General features: G+C 40.4%; 1 protein-coding gene across 2 annotated transcripts; it reads left to right on the top strand.

Annotated features, from left to right (window-relative positions):
• Positions 1–6,172: 6,172 nt before the first annotated feature.
• Positions 6,173–16,520, top strand: LOC102519285 (membrane-spanning 4-domains subfamily A member 6A). Of its 2 annotated transcripts, XM_006193647.3 has the most exons (7): positions 6,173–6,308; positions 6,910–7,072; positions 8,729–8,863; positions 10,760–10,816; positions 13,245–13,448; positions 15,370–15,471; positions 16,246–16,520. In XM_006193647.3, exons 2-7 carry the CDS (start codon positions 6,926–6,928, stop codon positions 16,339–16,341), a joined length of 741 nt encoding a protein of 246 aa, XP_006193709.3. In that variant the 5' UTR covers positions 6,173–6,308; positions 6,910–6,925; the 3' UTR covers positions 16,342–16,520. The 2 variants fall into 2 exon arrangements, with proteins under 2 accessions (XP_006193709.3, XP_032345399.1); XM_032489508.1 differs by lacking the exon at positions 10,760–10,816.
• The last annotated feature ends 412 nt before the right edge of the window (positions 16,521–16,932 follow it).

Below are 16,932 nucleotides of genomic sequence, written 5' to 3'. Positions count from 1 at the left end.
CCATAATGGCTGTACCAACTTGCATTTCCAACAGCAGTGAGCTGGTTTGGTTCACTGGTGGGTGGGACCAAAGCCAAGGGCTTCTAGAGTTAGTGCTGACTCACATCTATAATACCATCAAAAAGAATAGTATACTTAGGAATAAATGTAATCAAAGAGGCAAAAGATGTGTACACTGAAAATTACAAGACACTGGTGGAAGATCTTGAAGGAGACAGGAGTAAATTGAAAGATATCCTGTGTTTGTGAATTGGATGAATTAATATTGTCAAAATGTCCACACTGCTCAAAGTGATCTACAGATCAAATGCAATCCCTATCAAAATTTCAGGGACATTTTTCACAGAAAAAGGAAAAAACAATACTAAGATTCATATGGAACCACAAAAGATCCCAAATAGCTAAAGCAATATAGAGCAAGAAGAATGAAGCTGGAGGCATCACATTTCCTGATCTTTGGCAAAGGTGCCAGGAACACACAATGGAAAAAGGACAGTCTTTTCAATAGAAGATGTTGGATATTCATATGCAGAAGAATAAAATTGGATCTATATCACACAATATACATAAAAGTCAAATCGAATGGATTAAAGACGTAAACATAAAGCCTGAAACTATAAAACTCCTAGAAGAAAACATAGTGAAAACCTTTCTTGACATTGATCTGAACAATTATTTTTTTGGATATGATCTCCAAAACACAGATAGCAAAAGCAAAAATAGACAAATGGAATTGCATCAAGGCAGTTTCTATTCAGTTTTTTTTTTTATAGTTCCGTTCTGAGCTCCATGCACACTTTAATTTCAGTATCTATGTTTTCTTCAAGAATGCTCATTGTAGGATCATGGGAATATAAGGCCTCCCTGTCTCTACACCCTCCTGTCTGCCTTTGCCAGCTCCGCAGATTGACAGTAGTTACAAAAACCACTTAATGCATTCTTTTTCTTGGTTAAGGATTAAACAACAATCAAGCAAGGTCCATTAAGGTAAATATTAAAACTAGTGTTTTTATGTTAAATAGATATCCTGTGTCTATCTATTGCTGGACATCAAGGAAGATACAGATAACCTGGCTTATTACTGGCACTTGTGTGCCTTTATAAAGGAACAAGCTTTAAGAAAAAGTCAAATAAACAGAAATAATGAGAAATAGAAATAAGATGGCTCTTTGATTTCATGGTTGAGAGGCTGTCTCTTGAAGCTTCTTTTAACTGATTTTTAGTAAATAATTTTTATAGTTTAAGCCATTTCAATTGAGTGCTTTATTAATTGTAACAGAGTTTTTGTCATGTTTCATCTTCTGTAAGTTATTTGTTCATTTTATGCCTATTTCACCATACAGTGAAAACATATTTATCTATTCTTGTACCAATCACAGTCTTACAATTATTTTTTATGTGTTGATATTTTTGAATAAGGGAATATGCTACTTCTCTCATTTATATTTTTTCTTCAATATTTCATTTACATTTTACAACTTTTGATACATGGCATTTATTCCCATTTGTTCTGATAATCATGGCCTGAATTTCTTCTAAGAAACTACTATTCCTTTACTCCCAACTCACATACAAGTTTAGAGCTGACTTTAACCTTAACCTCTCCTAGATCTGGACAATGGCAGAATTAGATCAATCCAACCTGAGTGACTGGTTCTGTGACAGTCTTGTGACCAAATAAAAACATCAATTGTATGAATGGCTGACACATTTCTAATCAAAGCTAATCCTGGCATTTTTTTGCTTCATTGAACAGGAAAGTGTCTTCTTATTTTCTCTTTCCCACTGGGCCTGGAGCTATGAGGATGTAAATCTTCTGCTATTAGTAGCCATCATGCTGCTATATGAATCCCATCAAAGACAAAAAATGCTTATGTATACAATGGAATACTATGCAGCCGTTAAAAATGACAACATAACGCCATTTGCAGCAACATGGATGTCCCTGAAGAATGTCATTCTAAGTGAAGTAAGCCAGAAAGAGAAAGAAAAATACCATATGAGATCACTCATATGTGGAGTCTAAAAAAAAAATGAACATAAATACAAAACAGAAACAGACTCATAGACATAGAATACAAACTTGTGGTTGCCAAGAGGGCAGGGGGTAGGAAGGGACAGACTGGGATTTCAAAATTTGTAGATACTGACAGGCATATTCAGAATAGATAAACAAAATTATACTATATAGCACAGGGAAATATATACAAGATCTTGTGGTAGCTCACAGCGAAAAAAAAATGTGACAATGAATATATGTAGGTTCATGTATAACTGAAAAATTCTGCTCTACACTAGAATTTGACACAACATTGTAAAATGACTATAACTCAATAAAAAATGTAAAAAAAAAAAAGATAAATGCTTACAGAGGAGAGCAGAACTGAGAAGTTTTTAGTGAAAAATTCATTTCTAATGATGTCCTTTGAGTCTCTGAGTCAAGATGTAACTGGAATTGGATCAATCCCTGAAGTTTTTAGTACCTAAAGAAATTAAAATGAAACTCTTCAGGTAGTACAATACTGGGCAAAATCCTCTAATGGCTTCCTGTCTAATTCAGAATAAAAGTTAAAGCTCATACTAAGCCCTATAAAATCCTAGATCACTTGATCATTTACTATCTCTTGGATTTTATAAAAATACCCTACACTCATATTTGCTGATACATTGCTTTGAGTTGATTTAAAATGGCCTCAGAATGCCTTCCTTTTGTCAAAATTTTTACATGCATAAATCTTTTCATGTTCATATTTATATAAGCGACCTAAGAGTGGTACATTTTTAGTCACAAAAAAATCATAGAAACAATCTAGGCTATTAGAGCAAGATAATACGATTCTAAGAAGCTTTTAAAAAAGACTGCCTGCATTTCACATCATGTCGTTCTAAACTTCACAGTAATTTATAGATCTGCTTTTGTTGATTGACTTGATTTCTCCTAGTTATTGGTTATTGTTATTTTTCTGCTTTTTGGCATGTATAGTAATTCTTGATCAGGTGCTGGATATTGTCATTTTTATGTGACTGTTCAAATTTTCTTTTTTCAAAGAGTATTGTTCTGATAGGCAGTTAAACGTGAAGACAAGTTTGAAGTTTTGAGGCTTTTAAAAAGCCTTTCTAGGGAAGGTTTAGAGTTGTTATTACTCTGGGCTAGTTTGGATTTATTATTAAAGCATAATAACCTTTCTGGGGGTCTTTATTCTATACTCTGAGTATGTGTGGAAGACTCTGCATTCCAACTGATCAGAACTTGAGTGTCTCTCACCTCTGTGTGTCTTGGTCAGCATTCAGCTTGTAACTACCCAACTACCTGTTTATTGTTTGACTGGACTTTTGGAATTTCAACCTGTAAAGGTACAGCTTAGTATTCAACAAATTTAAGGGAACTCTCTTGCAGTTTTCAGGAACTCTATTCCCTGCATAGCTACGTCCTTTATGGTTTGCCACCTACTAATTCTAGCTGCCTCACCTCCCTCAAACTGATTTCTGTCTTCTCAATTTGGTAAGATCAGCAGGGATCCATCTCCCTGACTGTGGTCTAGAAAGTTCCTTATGCAGAAAGCCAGAGCAATTGTTATAGTCATGTTTGTTTCCATCTTCTCATTGTTGAAAGCCCTACACTGACTACTATACAATGTCTGAAAGCAGCTATTTAATTTTTTTTCCAGTTTTCTAGTTTTACAGTGGGAAAATAAGCCTGGTTCTAGTATGATTGCAAGAATTGAACTTCAGTTTTAAAAAGGTATTTGTAAACATAGGTATTTATATTTTTATTTCAGTTTCCAATATTTAAAATGTATTTAAGGGTGTTGACATATGTAATTTAATTGAATCAACACCTACCTGATAATTTAAAATCTTCAACCATAAAGTTCAAGTGTAACAATTTTCATATGCTGATTTTTTAAGCCACCTTATTTAGATTCCATAAGAACCAACTCATAAAAGACACCCATTTCAGTTGTTATTTTATTTTTAAATTATGATATTTTCCAACGCCTTTATTGAGTAATATCCAGATAGTTTTAATCCATGCTGGAAATTTTTGTTTTCCCACAACACAAGCATCAGAAACACAATAAGACAATGCTATTCAAATTTCAGGGCAAAAATATTTATATTTTTGAATTAACTAAAATATGTCCCTTGGTTTATATTTATAATTTGCTATGTGATAAACACAGGAAAGATATACGAAGTCATTTTCTTTTGATTGGCTAGTGCATGGAGAAAAACAGATTAATCAACATCTAAATTTGAGATATGATTTTAACAAAATGGACAATGCATTTGACTTCCTTTTAGAGAATCTTTAAAGTCAACAATTTTTTTGCTTACAGATTTGTTGGGGTTGCTACTGCTCATGTGATTTCCAGGAACTTTACTGACTTTGATTAGCTGTGTAAGGCTGCTGATATTAGACATTTTAATTTTTCATGTCCAATAGGTACATACATTCAGGCAGGGGAAGCAATTCTGAAAGTTCCTTGTGGTTCACCCCCAATTATTTTTTGTCAATTTCAGCAAAGTGTGGTTATTTTCCCCCAGTGAAAAAGATCAAAACAGCTTGCTCTAATCCTTCTCAGGTACCAGATACAGCTTCACCAGAACCAAGCTCTAACTTGCATTCATCTTTTGGGTGGACGTCTTCAGTTTAGCCAAACGGGGTTGACCATCAAGAGGAGGAGGGTCACACTCTTGCTGGAGCTCAGGCACCTCACTCCTTTGTGGCACTTTTCTAATTTTTGATCTGGGAGGGAGGAACACAGGTGTGTTCACTTTGCAATCGTTCATTGAGTGTACACTTATAATTTATACACTTCTTATGTTCTTCCAACTAAAATATCAGTGCTAAATCCCTGTCTTGATCTCTGTTTTCTAAAGAACCAGGCTAAGGCAACAAAAAGTTAATTAAAAAAAAAGATGTTCCACATTTCTATGCAAATAGATTATACATGAAGAATTTTACCTCTGTGTAAATACAGGGTCAAAAAATTACACCAGCGTTTAAGTTTTCACTCATAGTTAAAAAAGGGAAGGGAAAAAAACATGACCAGTGCAGAGCTTTGCATGAGGGGTTTGGAACTTCAACATTATACACTTTTTCGCGTTTAGTAATCTGTGTCATTCTGATCCTGAGAACTAAGCCGATCTTAACTCCTTTTTTTTTTTATCGGAAGACTTAATGCATGGCGTTAAGTGCAGAACTCACTGCCCCCTGAGGTGACAGTGACAGCTCCAGCCTTGTTCCTGGGTGCTTCCTGGCGTTCCTCCGAGGAAAGGAAGGAAGGGTGTGGAATCAGACTGTTCAGCTGCTGCGCTGGCCCTGGCTCTGGTGCTGTTGCCCAGTACATCAAAACCAACTTCCAAAGGACACCCATCTGGGGACTCAGAGAGGCACAGGAACCCTCTGTTTCACAGAACTATCCCAAGTATAAGTTAGTTTGTCGAATTTGTGCAGGTCCTGCAGAATCTTCTCCATCTATGCATCTGTCCAGTTTCATCTCTTCCTTATGGGTGTCCAGCCTTTCTGTAGGGTGGAGATCTACTGTTAGAGAAAGACAGGCCAGACACAGAAGATGACTCTGTGGCAGGCAACAATCAGGCAATGAGTGCTGTCAGGCTGCTTCAGTCTGTCCAGAGTCTGAGGAACTGGAAAAAGGAAAATATATATAAACAGCAAAAGAAGAATTTTTTAAGTTGTATTATTACTAGTGTTAGCTATATTTTATCAAATACTCCTGGGAAGCAACATAGTCATTATTACTATGGTTAGCTATGTATTACTAAACATTATTAATTATCAATAATTACCTGTACTATCAGTATTACTAGTATTACATATTATTGGATGCTCCTTGGAAGCAGGATAGACCTTCTATAAACATTTTCTCTAATCTTTATAACAAATCTTCATTGTTGGTATTGTTCCCTTATTTAGCAGATTAGAAAACGGAGGCTCAGAGATCACAGACTTGTCTGATGATACGGAGCTAGTAAGTTTGGGGCTGGCAGTTCACACACACAGCTCCGTGACTCCCATATTCTCTAAAACATTAGTTGGTTCTATTTGTGACTTTTCTAAAGACATTAAGAGTTTAGGAATAAAAAAAAAAGGAAGTGAAGATACTTTTCACAAATCTACACACTCCCAACTATCACATCCTGTGTAGCTGTAAACACTGCGGTAAGGAAGGGCTGGTGACTTTAGCTGAAGATAAGTAGGAAATTCTACAGGACCGTAGGGCAGTTACAGTCTCCCGGGAGTTTCTGAGAGCTGGAGCCAGCAGTCCGGGCCATAGGCACAGGTAGGCAAAGCTAAGAGACCTTCTCCAATTCACCACTCCCCTGCTGTGATTCCATTAGAGGGGATCTTTGACTTGAATCTCCTTGAGAGAAGTTAAGGAACACTAGAGTATTTTGGAAATAGAATGGACAAAGGGGAGGGGTATCTGGTTTTAACTGCTTCTGCTGTTTTCTAACTGCATGGTCTCCTTGAGTCCCTTGCCTAGTGCCACGTGATTAGTGGGAGCATAGCTCTTGCCTCTTCATGTGCAAACTGAGCAGTCCGTGGGCTGAGAATGACGCAGTGGGACTAGGAAAAAGAGATTTCTACATTTTGCAAGTTTTGTGTGATCATTTGCCTCTGAACTTTGAGACCTCTCAAGATTCATTCTGCTACTTCCCTATGACATGTTTATTGTCTATAATGATAGGACAGTGCCAAACAATGTGGAAAAATACTCCTGAAACCAAGGTTTTGTGGTTCTCACAGCTCCGTAAGACCCGTTTTCTTCCCTAGAGGACAGGTCAAGTCTGGACCCACGGTCAGATACAGACTCACGGTTCAGGGAGCCAGGCTTGGCAGCTCTGTACTTTTTAAAAGCTGTATTTCATTTTCTCTTCCAGCACTGGCAGCACCAGCATGATACCACAACCCGTGACCAATGAGAGCGTTGTAGTTCTCACACCAAGTGGCATCTACTTCCCCTCAGCAGAGAAACTCAAACCCACCACCCAGAGGCAGGCTAGCCTGAAGAAATGTCTAAAGGCAGAGATCAAAGTTCTTGGGGTAAGCCCAGTTCAGAATATGTTGCAGTGGGATCGATGGCAGGGGTTCGGCACAGGGAACAAACTAGGCATGTCTTGAGACTGGAGACCCCTTGTGAGTGTGGAGACTTTTTTAAGTTTTGCCAGGGGGACTCCAAGCTGATGGAGACCACTTGGAGAGCCATTTGAAACTTTCCCAGACTTTTTCCACATAAGATGACATTAAAAATGTTTTTCCCCTATTCTGAATATTGACAATTAAGTTTTCGTTGTTTCTGTATTTTTGCAGTAGATTACTTCTCTACATTTTCATTTTTTAAGGACCACTTGGGGTATAATTGGCATACTAAAAGTTGTACATCTATTTTTTTTACAAAAGTAATGGTGGTAAACAATTACATGTTTTATGTACCATTTTTTCCTATGTGTTCACCAGTTGCATGCTTAATAATCTGACTGATTTTTTTGAAGGGAATTTTTCCCTCACTGGAAACTATAAGAAATATAAATTTCCTTTGCCTCTTTTTCCCATACCTTCTGTTTGTTTCTCTTCACTCATGCATGATTTATTAAAGAAGCTCTACTAAATGAGGGGAGGTGGGAGGAAAGAACATGGAATCTAAAAATATGACACAAATGAACTTATTTACAAAACAGAAACAGACTCACAGACATGAAAATAAACTTATGGTTACCAGAGGGACAGGAGGTGGGAGGGGTTAAATTAGGAGTTTGGGATCTGCAGATACTAACTATTATATATAAAATAGATAAGCAATAAGTTTCTACTGTATAGCACAGGGAACTATACTCAATATCTTGTAGTAACCTATAATGAAAAGAATATGAAAACAAATATATGTATGTAGATGTATGACTGAATCATTATGCTGTACACCAGAAATTGACACAAGATTGTAAACTGACTATAGCACAATTTAAAAAAGAATAAAAAATAATGTTTCCAGAACTGGGAGGAAAACACAGAGCTCTGTTTCCTAGAATTGGCTCTGTTCTCATATGCTGTGAGGTGAGGCACTCCACTTGACCAATTTGAAGAAGCTGGTAGGACTGACTGCCTTGCCTCAAGTCTATACTCACGTGAGTTCCTGCGATGCTGATACGATGTGAGGTTTAGAAAGCTGCTTGGTTAATAGAGCTGTGAATTCTGAGGTGGACGTCAAGGAGGAAAACTCTTCCCTTGAAAACAGAGCTTCAGGATCCTCAGCTGAAGGGACGCTAAGAAGTTGAGGAGGAGGCCAGGCTCTGTGCCAGGTCCAGCAGGGATGCGTGAGAAGGGGCTCCACACTGCTAGTGCTCAAGAGAGTGTGAGGGCTTCCAGGTGGCCCCCTGTTCCCTTAAGAGGTAGAAAGAGAGTTAGTAGCAATGCAAATCAGGGAGGCAGGCAAGACAGAGATTCATACCTGTCATGAGCTACGAGCAAGGGTCACGAGCAGACAAGAGCTAACAAGGCAGAAGTGCGTGAAGGCTTGCTGAGCGCTTGCCAGGTGGTCCAACAGCATCTCCTCCAAAATGTGTTCTCATAGTTCTCATCCCAGAGCTTTCACCATGTCCGTGTCCTCGCTGCGACACAGCAGGAACACCAGGGGAGAGATGAGGAAGCCCTGTCTTCACAAATGCTGATTTTAACCCTCCATCTCCCTTCTTCTTCCAACAGACTGTCCAGATCATGTGCGGGGTGATGGTGTTGAGTTTGGGAATCATATTGGCCTCTTCTCCCTTCGCTCAGTATTTTACCCAAGTGTTTTCCACCCTGTTGAAAGCTGCTTACCCATTCATAGGAGCCTTGTGTGTGAGTAGAGCTCCTTAGGAGGCCAAGATGGGATGGGGTTGGGAGGAAGATGCAATAACGCAGGCTCCTCACCTGTCACCTTGCTATGCTTCTGTCTGCCAGGGGCAGGGGCTCAACAGTAGAACTTGTCCTCCTATGTGGGTAGCCCAGGAAGAACGGAATGGGGTGAGAGGGCAGAAGCCACCTGATTTCAAATCTATTTCTTAGCTGGCTCAAATAAACATTTCTTTTGTAGATCATCTTACTTTTCACCTCATTAGCTTGAGCTGTGATGAGGCTAAAGACTTCTCTCCAGGTTTAGGCAAAAATCCATAAGGTAGGATAACACTGAGGAGAGCCTTCTGTCCAGTGAAATGAGCACCAGTGAAAGACAAGCAGACACATACAGGGACGCCCACACACGCCCGTGGGGTCACGGAGGAAGGAGCACTTTGAAGACACCTTTTTTTTTTTGCTGTTTTGTGTGGGACCCAGAACACACTGAGCGGGTGTCTGTGTTTTAGTGGTGGCCTGGGAATTCCTCTGAAGCAGCTTCAAGTCTGTGATGTCAAGAACAGCTTTCTTCCAGGCTGATGTGGATGAACTGTTTTCACAATCAAGCTTATGTTTCACGGTTTTTCTACCAACTTCCCGCAACTCAGTGGCCATCATTTGCCTTCCGTGCCCTCGTTTCTCTGCCTGATGCATTCAGAAAGTCCCCCTATGTCTTTGATTCACTTTTCTTCTTTTATGAACTAAAGTCAACACTTGATTTGAATTTCACATATTTTTTCCAAAGGTCTTTTTCTGTCCCAAGAGCCCACCAAAGATACTACAGTAGATGTAGTCATTAGGCCTCCTTCGGCTTCCCCTGGACTTTCTCAGACTTTCCTTATCCTTGGCGATGTTGCTAATTGTGAGTAGCGTTTTCCAGGATTTTTGTAGACTGTTCCTAAATTTTGGTTCCTCTGATGTTGCTAATTTTGAGTAGCATTTTCCAGGATTTTTGTAGACTGTTCCTATATTTTGGTTCCTCTGATGTTTTTTTCACGTTTAGACCAGGGTAATGGATTTTTAGGTAGCAGGTGACAGAGGTTCACTGTCATATCAAGGGCATGCTATCAACATGCTTTGTTACTGATGAAGTTGAGCTTGGTCATGTGGCTGAGGCAGTGTTCGCCAGGTTTCTCCACTGCATAGTTTCTTTCCTCCCAACTCTCTCCATACTCCGCTCTTTGGGAGCAAGTCACTAAGCACAGCCCACATTTGGACAGACATCACATCCAATTTTTAAGACCCAGGACTTATTTAGACATAAATTGCTTAATGCTGGGACCACTGGAACTATAAAAAAAAAAGCTTGTCCCCTTTTTTTTCCATTGTCAGAGGATTTTCTGTTACTTAGCTATCCCAAATGTATTAGATCATGAATACTCTGGAGAGTGAATGTAGTATCTTTCATTTTCTGATCACAGCCTTAAAGGTTCTCTGACATCCAGCATGATCCTTCCAATGCTCTTAATTATCATTCTACTCTAGCCTTGGGAACCACCAACTTAAAGTGTATGTCTCTGCCGTCCCGTATCTGCTGTCTTCCCCCATTCTTTTCTTTTCCCAAACCATTGCATTCATGTGTTTCTCTAAATAATTCTTTAAAACTTTATTCTCTCATTCGAAAAGTCTCCTCTTTCCTGGCTTTTAAAGCCCTCGTTGTGTTTACTGGAATAGTTTAGTACTCATATCTGCCTTTTCTGATAATCTGTAGGCAAAAGGGATGTATCTGTCCATTTAGTTGGGTTGTTCATTGGTTCCCCGGGGATTTTTTTTCCATGGGAGTTTTCCATAAGCACTGTGATGATAACAATGTAGATTCATCTGTACATAGAAGCTGACCTGTTTTCTCTCCTTTCTGGGTAGTTTATCCTCTCTGGATCTCTGTCAGTCATCACAGAGAAAAAGTCAACTAAGCGGTTGGTAAGTAAGAGAGTCGTAAGCCACCACTCAGCGGCTCAGAACGAAATTTAGGGAGAGCACTTCAGAGTCACTCTCTCCACTTTGTAGCGCTGGCAGCTGAGTTTCAGAGAAGATACTTGGCAGTTAGGAGTTGAGCCTGGCTCATCTGTATTCCTGTCCAGTGCCCATCACTCCATCTGCTGCTCCCTAAAGCACAGTCTGCATTCAAGATATTGTATTATATCCTAGACCAGTGCCCAGAAATCAATTTTGTAAAAAATCTCCCTCCTCAGAATACTTTTTTGGTGGTAACTGGCCTTTAAATTTAGATCTTCAATGATAAAGAAGCTGCCGGTATTATAAAGAGGTCTCTTTGTTGTGGATTCACTGTTTAAGTCCATCTGTCAAAACCCTTGAGGAAACCCAGTCAAAATGTCGGTTCTTGTGGAAAACGATCACTAATTCTTTTATCTACCTAATCGGAAAGCCAACACTTTTCTGCTGGATTTGAGCATGAACTCTTGCATCCTAAAAGTTGTCATTAATCATTTGTATTGACTGAGAAAACTACTTTACCTCCCTTTAACTTTTTCCAGAGAAAATCAGAATTAAAGTGGCAGGGAGGAGAGAAATTTTCTAATCTGTAAAGATTCACCAAGTGTTCACTCAATCCTACTTCCCTCAAGTAGCTTGATGTTCAGGGTCAGGCGTGAGACTGCCTTATGACATAGTAGCCCAGAAACCCAATTTGGAAGCTCTGGTTACAAAAATCTCCCAAAGTCAGGAAGAAGTTAGAGAGAGTGCTCAGGATGATGCCCACGTTTCTCTCTCTTTCATCAGGATTTAGAGATGATTATTGAGAATCCCCACCCAGACTCATAATTACCAGGGCATGCTGTCCGATAGAGCTTTCCGAGATGGTGGGAATGCAGTAGCCGTCCAGCACAGCAGTCCCATGTGGCTATTGAAAACTTGAAATGCGACTAGTGCAATCAAGGAACTGAATTTTAAATGTTACTTAAGTTTACTTTAAATATAAGTATCCCACGTGGCTGATGACAGCTGTATGGACAACACAATACGAGTATAATGTTTCTAGATTTTCGGGGAGGAGCATGTGGGGCTCTTACTAGAGAAAAACAGCACCTCAATGATTACGACAACAAGTTCAAGGATACAGGGTGAGGAATACAGTTGGCTCAGGGTTACCCGAGCCATCTGTCTTGCAGTGAGTTCTACTGTGGTCACACATTGTATCAGCCCTTTTTGAGATTGAAGAATAGTTCTGTCACAAAACAAACCTAATTATTTACTAGGTGTATTATTCTAAGAAATATGCACTCCAGAAATCATGACTGTTGCTGGCTATCAGGAGGCACAGAAGCGTGTACTTTAGTCATTCTCCTGACACACCGGGCTTTGGAAGAGAAAAATGTCCTGCCTCTCATCTACTGTGCCCCCAAACTCCCACTTTTGAGTTCCTAGAAGAAGAGCACCCTAAGTGGGATTAAGTAATATTCTAATTGATGGCGACTGGGCGTGCCCTGGACCACACCGACCTATAAATAGAGCTTTCAGAATGGTCCTAGCTCAGCTTCTCCTTCTGCGAGTTGAGGTAACAGAGAAGACATTTCTGAGATCAGTTTTGTTCACTCCCCTCACTTCATAAATGTAGAAATGAGACCCCGAGTGGGAAATGAAACTGAGGAACTGAGCACTTGAGAAAACTGAGGGGGTCAGAGGCAAAGCTACTACCGTGATCGGTTTCCTCCCAATTTTTCTTGTACCCTATGCGGCCGCTCACATATTATGCCATCCTTGGGTCCGGCTCTAGGTCTCTGTCTACAGGCATCCACATGTGGCCCTGGGTGTGTCCAACCAGAGCCTGGCCAGACTCCAGGGCCCACCTGAGACTGGAACTCTGTCCCTATGCTCATCTCAGGATTGTGTGTGTGTGTGTGTGTGTGTGTGTGTGTGTGCGCGCGCACGCGCATGAGTGCTCACGCATTGAACGGTGGCCTTGTGCAAGGAGGAGTGACTTGCTTCATCTGCCTCCTGTATGTGGCCATTGCTTCCACAAGGAGTTTCCAAGTGAGCTGGGGGAGTGAAACACCACATCTACCTTTGGTCACTCTGCCTCTTGGGGACTTTGCAGTCAGCCTTATACAGCCCTAGTGTCAGTCCAGGACAAAGAATTTAGGAAAGCAATATTCTCTGCGATCCTATGGAAGCCCTGCCTAGGGGGAAAGATTTCATTTATTTATTTGCTTAGCCAAGATTTACCTTCTAGGTTCAGAGATGTTTCCAGGCTTTGGAGAGACATACAGGTTTAGACCTCCTGAGGGACACAGATAAAAATAAATAAATAAACTTTTGCAATGAACTAGCAAAAAGGTTAAGAGACGTGTTGCTCATTAGGGGTGATTCTTACCCGGCATTTTTCTTCCAGGCTCAGAGCACCCTGGTTGCAAACATTCTGAGTTCTCTATCTGCTCTAGCGGGTTTCATCCTCCTCTCTGTCAAACTGGCTGCTTTGGGTCCTGCCTTTTGGTTGTGTGACTTACCCAGAGAAGAATTAACATATCATCATTTTTATCCATTAAATTTCCACGAGACTATTAAGGACTGCTACTTGGCTGAATCTGTTCTGGCTGTAAGTATTTTTAAATGGGATGTTCCAATGAAATTATGAGGCTTCTGAAAATCTTGTCTTCTTGTTGTCTCTCCTTTTGAAAAACTCCCTGATTTTTCTTTTTCTGATTTCAGCATCTAAAGGAAGGCCAGGGGTATGTAAAGGTGAAAGGACTATGTGACTGAGATAAAGAAGCTAGACTACAGGGGGAATGGAAGAGTAAAGATCAGATAAAGTTGATGATGAAAAACTAACATTAATAATTGTTGATAGAGTTTTTGTTAATCAAATTGATTCCATTGTTAGAGGCACAAAATGTGAGATTTTCAAGCTATAAATCTTGGTACATGGAGTAGCGAATTAAGAAAAGCAAAAATAGCAGAAAGACCCAAGTGATCAGGAAATGCCAATAAGGAGACCAAGGATGTATGTGTGGTGGCGGGTCCTTGGGCTGAGCAGATACAGGCACTGCGCTGAGGAGTGGTGAGGAGGGAGGATGGAGCCTGAAGGTGAGGACATCTCCTCTTTCCAGTGACCACAGTGATGGGTAGCATTGATGAGATGAAAAGGCAACATCATTGTTGTTTTTGTTACAACTTACACAGGTGGGATTTATCAAATAGTAATATAAGAAGATGGAGAAAAATGAAAATTGATAATGATTGTCATTACTGGAGAAAGAAAAGCAATGAAGTTTGGTTAACAGAAATAACAGTCTTAAGTTGGAACATTAAGCAGCACGTGTATTGTCAGAAACACATTGAGAAAAAAGAAAACAAGTTACAAGAATAAAGAGGCTGCAGAATATTTATTGTCTCACAATCATAAAAGTGAGTTAAGTCAAGGACATAGTTGCTGTTCAGTCAGATAACAGCAGAGCCGGCCAAGCTCTGGCTTGTAAACCACTCTTTACGCGAAGCTGCATCTTCCCAGGTTAATTATATTATAACAAGGAAAAGCATATGCAAATGAAGTTGGTAGTAATCGATATGAACCAACACATGGCAGAGCCAATTCTACTGTGGGAAAAAATTCCACAGAGAAGCTTGGGAGGGACTTGCGTGGATAATGTATGAATTCATGATGGGACAACTTTACATCATAAACAGAAGGGGTTAGGTTGAGCTTACTTGCTGGGTCCATTTCTAGGAAATGTAAGCAAGTTGCACACCCTTTTTGGCGGTGTGTAAGTAAACTAGAGGTTTGTGCAATCACTTCTTTTTCTCCTGTTCTATCAAATGACCAGTTCTGCGTGAACAATACCTCAGGACAGAAATGGTAGAGCTTAGCCTCTTGGTGTGGTATCTTTTTCGAGTTGGTTTGGGTTGTTAGCAGCTATGGCAGTTTCCTGGCTTGATTGTTCTAATTCTTGCTGCCATCAAGAAAGGCAAAGGAAGTCCATCCAAAGGGGGTCAGATACAGAGAAGGGGGTGTTGCTACTGAATTTTATAAAGCGCTTGCACAGCCAAAGCCTCATTGATTCTCACAGCCCTCTGAGAAGGAAATATCATTATGTCCATCTGATAAATGAGGAAACAGAAGCTAGAGAAGTAGAGGCTGGTTCAGGCACACACAGCTACTAAGCAGGAAGAGTGGGGCTGGACTGGGAGCTGGTGCTTCTCGGTGCCGGGTGTCCTTACTCATCTCTGCTCCCCCGCTGAGTGAACAGTAATCGGACTTAGCTCTGTCTCAGAACGGTGGGCAACAAGTGGGCTAGCTGATTTAGTTATTGCCCCTCCCTCCTCTTCCCCTCAAGGGAATAAATGAACAAAGGGACTGCAATGAGCCAGCAGGCTTGGAATAAGCCTGTTCTCTTCCTAATGGCATCCTTTCTGCATCCTCTGATGGTTGAGGGGGTTTTCATCTTTGCAGTTACCTCCCAACGAGGCACGGAAGCTTCTGCTGACCAAGCTTCACCAATTTTGTGTCTCCTGCCTTTCAGGGAACTCTGTCTTTGATGCTGATCTGCACAGTGCTGGAGTTTTTCCTAGCTGTGCTCGCTGCTGTGGCTTGGCAGAAACAGGCTCGCTCTGACTCCCCTGAGGTGAGTGCGATGGCTGGTCTCTCTGAGTCTTGCCTGGCGTGTCTCCGTTTCTGGGCCGTACGGAGCTACATCAGCAAGAGTGGCTGAAGGGACAGCCAGTGGTTGGTCATGAGATACACGTAGGAGGTGGTTTGATGGTGATGGAAGATGGTGAGATGAGCAAAGCAGATGGCAGTTGGGTAGCTGACCAGCTGAGGGCTCACTGGAGAGTAAGATAGTTGAATCTGAGAAATCAACAGGTTCAGTCTTGCCGTTTTGTAAATGCGGAGACCTGGAACGTGAAAAGACTTGCCCAGCCATCATGCAGTGAGTCGCTAGAACTTGGTTAGCCTCTCTTCCAGGCAGCTAGACTTCCTGCTACAGCCAATAGTTTCCTTCATGGTCTTGACTTGGAAAAGGGCATTTACAAATGTGGCTGGATTCAATAAATGTCCTATGCTCTGATTTTCTCCTCTTGTGATCTGAAAATTCTTTTTTCCTTAGAAGATATTTAAAAAATGCTGAACAGAATTCCACGGGACACCACCGTATGGCCACCATGCACACATGACCTCATTTAACTGAATTTCAAAGCTTTGACTTAGCCACAATTTTCTTATAGATAGAAGAATGGAATATAAGACTGATGAACAGCAATTATTTAAAAACGGAGTGACATGTTACACTCTTCTTGGAACACTTAAGAGTTTTTTGTACAAAGTTTGGAGGAAATTATGTATATGTAATTTGAACCTGAGTGAAGTCTGAAGAACTAATATATTTTGTTTCTTCTAGAGTGTACTCTTCCTGCCTGAAGGTCACAAGAATAAATCCAGCACGACCTCAAAGGCACCGTTTGACCCTGATTGTGAAGAATTATTGACGCCTTAGGGGAAAAAAAAAGGAAAAATATTCAACAGAAATTTGGTTTTATGACAATAAATGAAAACCAACAAAGAAACCCAACCCAAGAAAGCAAAGTTTGAGCTTCTTAAAATGTAGACTTTTATGTAGTGAACATTAAAAAAACAGTATTTGTTTTCTTGTCATTAAAATATGTGTTCAATGGCGATTCCTTGATTTGCCTTGATGTTGGCTTCAGCAAAAGCACAAAACAGTGAACTACCATTGACTAGACTGGCCAAACAAACATTTCCCAGAAAAGTAGGGAGAAAGTTGATTCAGTGGGGTCACGGTGAAGTAGAGGAGACAACTTTTTCTTGGGCCCCTTAATTGCCAACAAGACTTGGCTTACTTGCTGTTGATCGGAGGTTCTCAAGACCCCCTCCTCAGGTTCCATTTATTTGCTAGAGCAGTTCACAGAACTCAAGAAAACATTTACCTTTTAGATGTTTATTATAAAAGGAAATAACTTAGAGTCAGCCAAATAGAGAAGATGCGAAGGGCAAGGTCCAGGAAGGGGTTTGTGCCACTTTCTTCAAATCTACGTGTGGTCAGGACCTCAGAAGTTCTCTCAATCCT

Source organism: Camelus ferus, chromosome 10 (genome assembly GCF_009834535.1).
Source record: "Camelus ferus isolate YT-003-E chromosome 10, BCGSAC_Cfer_1.0, whole genome shotgun sequence".
NCBI lineage: Eukaryota > Metazoa > Chordata > Mammalia > Artiodactyla > Camelidae > Camelus > Camelus ferus.
Note: the sequence above shows the minus strand (reverse complement) of the source record. Positions and strands in the feature narration are given on the sequence as shown.

What these genes read in the sequence shown, in the direction of transcription:
- LOC102519285 (XM_006193647.3), top strand. Translation starts at nt 6,926, where the DNA reads ATGATACCACAACCCGTGACCAATGAGAGCGTTGTAGTTCTCACACCA. An exon ending in CAGAGATCAAAGTTCTTGGG is followed by an intron (nt 7,073 to 8,728) that starts GTAAGCCCAGTT and finishes TTCTTCCAACAG; the next exon opens with ACTGTCCAGATCATGTGCGG. An exon ending in CATTCATAGGAGCCTTGTGT is followed by an intron (nt 8,864 to 10,759) that starts GTGAGTAGAGCT and finishes CTTTCTGGGTAG; the next exon opens with TTTATCCTCTCTGGATCTCT.